Source organism: Oppia nitens, unplaced genomic scaffold (assembly GCF_028296485.1).
Source record: "Oppia nitens isolate AA-2021 unplaced genomic scaffold, nextdenovo-longstitch-racon4-pilon3 scaffold1_pilon_pilon_pilon, whole genome shotgun sequence".
Lineage (NCBI taxonomy): Eukaryota > Metazoa > Arthropoda > Arachnida > Sarcoptiformes > Oppiidae > Oppia > Oppia nitens.
Genome location: NW_026533199.1, coordinates 3818354 through 3827854, shown reverse-complemented (window position 1 = coordinate 3827854; position 9501 = coordinate 3818354). Strand labels below are relative to the sequence as shown.

General features: G+C 24.5%; 1 protein-coding gene across 1 annotated transcript; it reads left to right on the top strand.

Moving 5' to 3' along the window:
- The first annotated feature begins 335 nt into the window (after window positions 1-335).
- On the top strand, window positions 336-3768 carry LOC128952940 (putative leucine-rich repeat-containing protein DDB_G0290503). Its single transcript, XM_054298416.1, has 3 exons — window positions 336-443; window positions 517-3485; window positions 3576-3768. The coding sequence occupies exons 1-3, from the start codon at window positions 423-425 to the stop codon at window positions 3688-3690; spliced, it is 3105 nt and encodes a 1034-aa protein (XP_054154391.1). The 5' UTR covers window positions 336-422; the 3' UTR covers window positions 3691-3768.
- The last annotated feature ends 5733 nt before the right edge of the window (window positions 3769-9501 follow it).

Genomic DNA, 9501 nt, shown 5'->3' with positions numbered 1-9501 from the left:
TTTAATTAATAAATTTTTAATTAAAATTAATTGCTTTATCTAATTTTTTGATAAATTATTAACTACATATTAATTAGTAATTATTTTATAAATTACTTTGTTTATTTGTTATTAATTTTAATAGTTACAATAAAATTTAAAATATTTTATATAATTTACAATTTTATTCAAATTTTTAAGTACTGTATAATAAATTATTATTATATAAAAAACTAATAAAATTATTGATTATTAATACTGTATTAAAAAAAAACTTTTTCAAATTATGTGAACGTAATTAATATATGAATAGTCTATTGAATTGAATGTATGTCTTCTATGAGCCAATCATATCGTTTATCGAGAGTTTTAAATGTTATGTTAAGTATTGGTTTGAATTGGTTTTCAGTTATCTATGTATTCATTGACCAACAGTTGGCTTAATGTTTGACATTAAACACAATGTATTAAATTGTTTGTCATTTGAATAACAATTGTTTGACAAAACTATCATTTGTTTGATTCACTTCACACCAGATATTGATTATCACCGCAACAACTGGTCTTAAGACACACACAGACACAATGTCTGACCAAACTATGGATCGATTGAACCAAACTCTTGACTCCGAAAACCGATCGCTCTATGGATTGGATGATATTCTTCAGGATTTGGAGACAGAGCTCGAGTGCAAAGAGTTGGTCTACAAATTGGTGGCCAAAGTCGAGTGCAAGACATTAGAGTCAGAAATAGAGTCATTGAAACAATCATTGGACACAAAACACATGGACTTAATGGTCACTAAAGACATGTTTGAGAGTCTCAAGAATGACTTCCAGAAATTGGTTGACTCAAAGACTAAATTAGAAATTGAAGTCGATGTTGTCAATCATGAATTGGATCTTAAAGATCAACAATTAAACGAATTGACTCAATTGGCTGTTGAAGTGGAAGAATGTAAACTCCAATTGATGGCTAAAGACAACGAATTGGTTGTCATTAAAGAGAGTGTCAAAGAAGAGCAGTTAAAATATGAAGAAAATATCAACGAATTTAAGAATCAATGTTTGTCTGAAGTGGAAGAATACAGACAACAATTATTAGCAAAAGATAATGAATTGTTGACAACTAATGAGACTATTAAAGAACAACAGTTAAGATCAGATTCAATGATTAAAGAATTAGAAGACAAGTTTGCAACAGAAATAGAGAAATATAAGCAACAATTGATGACAAGTGACGATGAAATGGTTGCAATTAAAGAGAGTGTCAAAGAAGAACAATTGAAATACGAAGAAAAAGCTAAACAATTTAAAGATCAATATTTGTCTGAAGTGGAAGAATATAAACAACAATTAATTAATAAAGACATTGAAATGAAAACAAATAAAGAGATTTATGAAGAGGAAAGAGAGACATTAGAATTAAAGATTAAGGAATTGGTGAACAAGTTTACTACAGAAGTGGAGGAATATAAACAACAATTGCTGGCAACTAATGAGACAATTAAAGAGAATCAGTTGACATCAGATTCAATGATTAAAGAATTAGAAGACAAGTTTGCAACAGAAGTTGAGGAATATAGGAAACAATTGGAAACAAAAAACAATGAACTGATTGCAAATAAAGATTGTTTCAAAGAGAAACAGTTAAGATTTGAAGAAAGGATTTGTGAAATTGAGAATAAATTTGTTTCAGAAGTTGAGGAATATAAACACCAAATCTTGACAAAAGACAATGAGTTGATCTCAATTAAAGAGAGTATTGAAAATGAAAAGTTAAGATATGATTCAATGAATAACGAATTTAGAGATAAATATATGACAGAAGTGGAAGAATATAAAAGAGAATTGACTATTAAAGACAATGAAATGAAAACAAATAAAATGATTTTTGAAGAAGAAAGAGTCAAATTAGAACTAAAACTTAACGATTTAGAGAATAAGTTTGCAACAGATGTTGAAGAATATAAACAACAATTGGTGACAAAAGAAAATGATTTGATTGCAACTAAAGAGATCGTCAAAGAAGAACAGTTAAAATATGAAGAAAATATCAACATATTTAAGAATCAATGTTTGTGTGAAGTGGAGGAATACAAACAACAAATGTTAGCAAAAGATAATGAGTTGTTGAAAAATAATGAAAGTATTAAAGAACTACAGTTGACATCAGATTCAATGATTAAAGAATTAGAAGATAAGTTTGCAACAAAACTGGAGGAATATAAGCAACAATTGGAAATAAAAGACAATGAACTGATTGCAACTAAAGACTATTTCAAAGAGGAAACGTTGAAATTCAAAGAAAAGATTTGTGAAATTGAGAATAAATTTGTTTCAGAAGTTGAGGAATATAAACACCAATTGTTGGCAAAAGACAATGAGTTGATCTCAATTAAAGAGATTATTGAAAATGAAAAGTTAAAATATGATTCAATGAATATCGAATTTAGAGATAAATATATGACAGAAGTGGAAGAATATAAAAGAGAATTGACTTTTAAAGACAATGAAATGAAAACAAATAAAATGATTTTTGAAGAAGAAAGAGTCAAATTAGAACTAAAACTTAACGATTTAGAGAATAAGTTTGCAACAGATGTTGAAGAATATAAACAACAATTGCTGGCAAAAGATAACGAATTGGTTGCAACTAAAGAGAGTTTCAAAGAGGAACAGTTCAGATTTGATTCAAGGATTAATGAATTTAAGGATAAATTTATGTCTGAAGTGGAAGAATATAAGAAGCAATTGGAAGTAAAGAGAAATGAATTGAAAACAATTAAAGAGAGTTTTGAAGAAGAAAAGTTTGGATTTGAAGAAAAGATTGTTGAGTTGGAAGCAAAACTTGAATGTAAAGAATTGGAGACAGAAGTAGAAGGACTTAAAAGACAGATTAAGGTCAAAGAGACTGAAATCAAGTCAATGGAATCGCAGTTAATTGAACCACTTCTTCAAGAAAAGATGCATCTCATGACTGAATTGACTGAAACTAAACATAAATACTTAAATTTGGAAACAAAATTGAATTCATTAGAAGAGACAAACATAAAGTTGAACAAAGAGTTGGAATTTTTGACAGAACAGGCGTCCAAAACATCAGAATTGGAGAAAAAGATCACAGAGTTTGAGAAATTGAAACAATTAAAGGCCAGAAACTTTGAACTCATACTAAATCAGGCAAAGGTTTGGGAGAAAAAAGTGACAACAGTTGAGACCGACAAAGAACTACTCGACAGTAAACTTAAAGAAATTCAAACGGAAAACGTGAGACTAAATGATAAACTAAATAAATATTTGGAAAAATGTAAAGAAACACGAAATGAACTGAAGAAAGAAAAGGCTAAAAGCGAATCATTGGTCAGTCAGTGGAAGTTCTATAGAGTTCATCACATGAAGATCAGGAAAGATATGAGAAGAATCTGTTCTGATATTAACACTATTGTCGGTGACTCTAATTATTCAAATGATTTGAAGAATTTTGTTGACATACTTAAGAAAAGGTTTGTTTTCTATAATTTAATTATTTTTTATTTAAATTTATTGATATATTTATAATTATTTTTTTATTAATGTTTTTATTTTTCTTATAGATTTAGCGTCGATGATGAAGACGATGATGTAAATGAAGAGTTGGTTGATATTATGAAAGATAATTTTGGAACCAATGATAGGAAACAACCGCTAAGTTTACGTAACAGCAAATGATTGACATTTATTTGGATTGAATTATAATTGACTTCATTTGTATTTTCTATTTATATTATATTTTAATCAAATATTTTATATGCTTTTACTATAATTCATTACCGGTTCTCATAATTGACTAAATATACTCAATTGAGTATTTATCTCATATTATTACATATATTTTAGTTAAATTATAATATTCATTGTAAATCAAATCATAAATTTTTTATTATACTACTAAATAAAATATATCTAATTATTACAAGTAATTAAATTTCAATATTTATACATAAGATACATAAAAATAAAGTTAAAATTATAAAATGCAGTATAAATATAATGTATAGATCAGCATATATTAAATAATAATTACCATATAATTGAATAATTTTTTTATAAGATTTATTAGTTTTGTTTCCTTATTGACATCAAAGTTAAAAATGTTGGCATCTGTTTTAAAAAACTGTTGTAAAGTTTATAATTACGGTAATATTTAATAAGTTTATCAACAAAATTAAAAGCCTTTTCATAACACATTACTTACAATAAATAAGTAGTTAATAGTACGGTAGGTGTGTGTAAATGTGTGACTACTGTATATCTATGTTTGTGAAAGAGAGAGTTTTCAGAAATTACTTATAGTTATGTTTTATCCATATTTATTTAAAAAGTTGATTTTATAAAATATGTTTAAATCAATAATATCGTACTTAATGTTAAAAATAATTACAGATGCTTTCAATGGTATCCCAGAAATTATAACAATTATTATAAATCTTAATTCTATAAGCAATTGGTCTAAATATGACTTATCTTTGGTAAGAATACGACCAAATCATAGTAATTAAACCACAAGACATTCACTTGTTTTTACAAATATTTTGTTCAAAATTTATATTATTTTTAATAAATATTATATTAAAAATCTACTATACTATGTAATACATGTAATAGTATGTATTGCTATTAACTATTAGACAAAATTTACAGTATTATACTTATAAATAAAATTATATAATTCTATCATACAATATGATATGGGTTATGAAAAAATAAAAGATAAATAAAATATATAGATATAACATAAGATATACCTAATGGATAACCAAAATTAGTTAAATTCAATTATTTCATATTTTGAGAAAGTATTTTCACTTTGACTATGTTATCAAATATTTTGATTTCAGAGTTAAATCATTTTAAATGATAATATATTTAATTTACAGTGGTTTTGATGATACGATTGCCATTTATATACCTTTATAATTGTGATGACAATCACTCGTCAGACTACTGTGTTTTGAATGCATTTTTATAGCAATGCTTATATAATGACATATAAGAGGTTCCCGTGAGATATATATATATAAACAGTGAATGAATTGCTTGAGTCATACCTATTGTGGTACACATGAGTTCACATAATCATCAGTTATCAAGACATTGGTTTTGTCTGCAAAACTAATAATACATATATTTTGTTGAATTCTATGCTTACATAACAATATAATTACAAAACAGTAGTTTCTTTCTTAATTAATACCTAACACTCTAACTATTTGGAGGCAAAATCTATTTCAGAGACAAAGAAATACATATAAAATGCATAATTTACTACTTTTTTTGTATAAAACGATAGCATAGCATAGCATTATAGTTAGAGATGGGCAAATAGAAAGTTTCTAATAAATTTCACTGAGAAAGTTTCTAGAAAATTTCTCAGGAATAAATTTCTATAGAAATTAAACTTTATTGTTATACTATGGGATCCCCATATCTATAGCTATTGAAATAATATATAAATAATGAGACAATACTACTATTCATATAACATTACACTATACACTACTATACAAAATGCGATACTTATATGTAAAATAATTATAATTATTTAATAATAATCAGTTTTCTAAAATTTTAATAATCATTTTATTATATATATATAAGAATTTAAGATAATTAAATAAATTAATTTTTATTTTAATTAATAATAAAAAATATTAATATTTAATTATTACTTGTAAAACCAATGTATTGTTACATAATAACATATATCCAGAAAACAAAATTAACATGGGGATCTCATAGATAGAAATTTCTTTTAAAAACTTTCTAGAAATTTCTCTATTATTTTATAAATTTCTCTTTTTTGCCAACACTAATTATAGTACAGTAATATATAGTATAATTATTTAATAATATAATAGAGATGATAAATAAAAGCTTAAATAAATTATTAAATAAAATATAAAATAAATCATATTTAACTACATGAGACAAATAGAGAATAGTGGGAAAATATAAAATTATTATTATTATTGTTATTTAAGATAAAAAACTATATATATATTTATATGATTCAAGAAACCAATCACTAGTTCCGTAACTAAAAAATAACGAACAATAATACATATTTAATAAATATATTGAAGACAACGACAAGCAATATAGCGAACTATTTAAACTTTAAAGATATCGACAGTAAGTCACGGAAATATGTTTTTTGCTGCTTTTAATTCAATCATTGATACCAAAAAACACAATCAAAGTCAAAACCAACTGAACGGACGTCCCATAAGTGAGAGTCTTATATAATATGTGATGCGAGTGAACCAAAAAAAATATAAAAAAAAAGATTGTCTCCACAATCAGCCAATGGAAACATTTTTTGGTAACAATTTTAATGCAAAGACTGTCACGAAATTGACGACAAGTCATCCCTAAAGACAAGTGCAGACGAGACACGTTTCGGTGACCACACCATGACTTGTGTATCAAATACTGTCATGAGATCAAAGAACATATGGTTATCGACAGAGTTTTGTTGAAATGTAATAACCAAGTGATCATTAGTTCCATCTCTTCAATCCTTAATTGTCCAAAAAATATATATCACATTCAATGGGCTCTTCAATACCGACAATATTGTTGCCAATGGATGGCTAAACCATTCACTAAAAACCTCCCCTCACTTTGGGTTATTAATTATGATTACTATTTTTTTAAAAAACTTTTCATCAAATCATATATATTTTGTTCAATTTTGTGTTTAATTCATTACTTTAAATTAAAATACCGTATACAGTATATATATAGTATATATAAAGTATATCTTAAAATTAATTAATTTTTGAAATATTTATTTTAATATAATACCAAAAATACAACTAATAGCAATATTGTAATAATTATTGTATCAATTTCTTATTATTATAAGTGGATGTCTTTTACTTGAATTGTGCCTATAAGTGACATTACATATATTATACATTATACAGTGTAATAAAACTTATATCGACAAACAAACAAAAATTTCAAAACTATTTTTTTGTTGATAGTGTCATCATTTCTACGATTGATAAGCAAAATAGTGAGTAAAAACTGTGTTTTCGTGACTCTTGACTAACCCACAGGTCATTCAAATCAATAACAAATAGATTTTTCTTTCTTTATTTATCTGTCAGTCTATTATATTATTTCTACATCAAAATTAATTCAAATAAAATTGTTTATAATAGGTTATACTATTGTAGTTAAACCTAGTTGAATATGTACATAAAATTTGTATACAAAATTTTAATAGATTTAAAATTTAAATTTATTGTATAGGTATACAAATCACAATTTATTTCACTAAAAATAATATTATTATTTCGATATCCGATTTGACACTCGAATCTATGCCTTATCTTCATTACAGTATTACTAATACTACAGTATTATTATATGGTTGATGGGTAAGGGAGATATGGGGTGTGATCTATATAATTGTCATCATTGTTATTGAGATTTGTTATGGTTTAAAGTCAACGATTTTTTGTAGGCTTTCAATGTTTTAGATTTCATCGAAAGTCGATTTTTAGCGGCTATTGTATTGTTGACTTTTTTCATATAACTTTCAAACTATTCATATATATTTTTGATGAAAAAAACTACTGTAGATTATATAATGAGTAATTTTTATATAATAATAATTATTTATTTCATATTTTATGCTTTAACTTATTCATTGTCATAAATTTCAAAAATAATTTCAATGTAATAGCCTTTATGATTAATATATTCATTATAAAAGTCTATAAATTTTATTTATAAAAATACAAAAATTATTATATAAGAAAAAAAAATTATAAACTAAACAGTGAACAAATTTTGTTTGATTATATGGGCGGTCATAGAATTGGCCGTCAATTAACTACTTTCTCCTCCCAAGTGATACACTCCTCTACATTACTATCCTCTCTGTCAATCTATTTGCGAATCTATTATTATAAGCATTGTATCAAAAAATATATTTCCACTTTTTTGGTAGTACTCTATGTGTGTGTATGTGTGTGTGTGTTATCGTAAGATTTAAGTTTTTTTTATATACAAGTTTACTTTATGTTTGGCACCGAAACAACAAATTGACTCAACACATCAATGGATTTATAATATGAAAATTATTTTATCATTTACTATAAGTTGTATTTTATAAGTTGATGATTGTTTAGATGTTTTTTAAAGTAAAATTCAACTAAAATAATGTTATTATCAATTGATGACTTACAATCTCTGCATTTATAATTAAAATGAGGTAATGTCTTATATATTTTTCATAGATTTTACTTTAATGAAAATAATATAACTGTATATAAAAATCTATTATTTAGTTTCTTTCTTAAATCTTATATATTTCTATAAAATAGAAATAATCAATTTTAATTATTTTTTCAAATTATTATCTCAATATATGTGTTAATACAAATATGATATACGGTATTTATAATTTTATTATAAATATATATTTTAATTTTATTTTCATAAATATTATTACATAGACTCGTCTAACAAAAAAGTCAATTTTATATTATTTTTAATTGATATAATAAATAAATATGTTGTAGTATCATTTGTTACTAATTTAAAGATAATTTAAATAAAAATTATTATTAATCTTAATTTTCAATATATCAAGATTTTTTTCCTATTATTTCAGTTTTAATTTACAGTGTTATTAATAATATTTAATAATATTAAAAGATTTCTTAAATAAAATCAAAATTATTTGAAAGATCTTTAGAGATATTTTTAATTTCCGGTTGAATTTGAAGCAAACTTGAGTTATATTTTACGGTATGATAACTAAAGTTACTTAAAAAAAATCTTTTTTAAACTTTCCTTTTGGTTGTTAAACAAAAATCTGTGATTCGTTACGAAAATCATTGTCACTGATGTGAACTTAATTTAATTTATTAAATTATATGTAATATACAGGACATTATTGCTATAATATTAAAATAAGTAGTAAATTAAGCGTCTAATGTATTTCATTGTTTTATCAAATGTTTGCTATTAAATAGTATGAGTGTTAGGCTATTAATTAAAAGAAAAGTTACTGTTTTGTATAATTATATTGTTATGTAATCATTGAATTTTAAAAATGTATGTATTATTTGTATATTGAAGACAAAAACCAATGCTTAAGCAATAGTCATGCAGTGACTGACTGTTGTTTGGATAATAGGTTTTTATGAGCACTCATGCGGTCCACAATAGGTATCACTTCAAGCGCTTCATTCACTGTTTATATCTCACGGGAACCTCATGTTTGTCATTATAAAAGCATTGCTATAAAAATGCATTAAACAGTTGTCTGACGAGTGATTGTCATCACAATTATAAACAAATGGCAATTGTATTGCCAGAAAACAACACTAAATAATAAATATATATTATTATATGAAAATTGGATTTAATTTTGAAATCCAGAATAATTTACATTCAATTGACATCACTAAAGATAAAGTTTATGAAACTATAAAAATAAACCAATTGTATCTTTTATAT

Coding starts and splice junctions, on each gene's coding strand:
- LOC128952940 (XM_054298416.1), top strand. CDS start 423: ATGTTTGACATTAAACACAAT. Junction 444..516: donor TGTTTGACATTAAACACAAT/GTATTAAATTGT, acceptor ACTTCACACCAG/ATATTGATTATCACCGCAAC. Junction 3,486..3,575: donor GTTGACATACTTAAGAAAAG/GTTTGTTTTCTA, acceptor TTTTTCTTATAG/ATTTAGCGTCGATGATGAAG.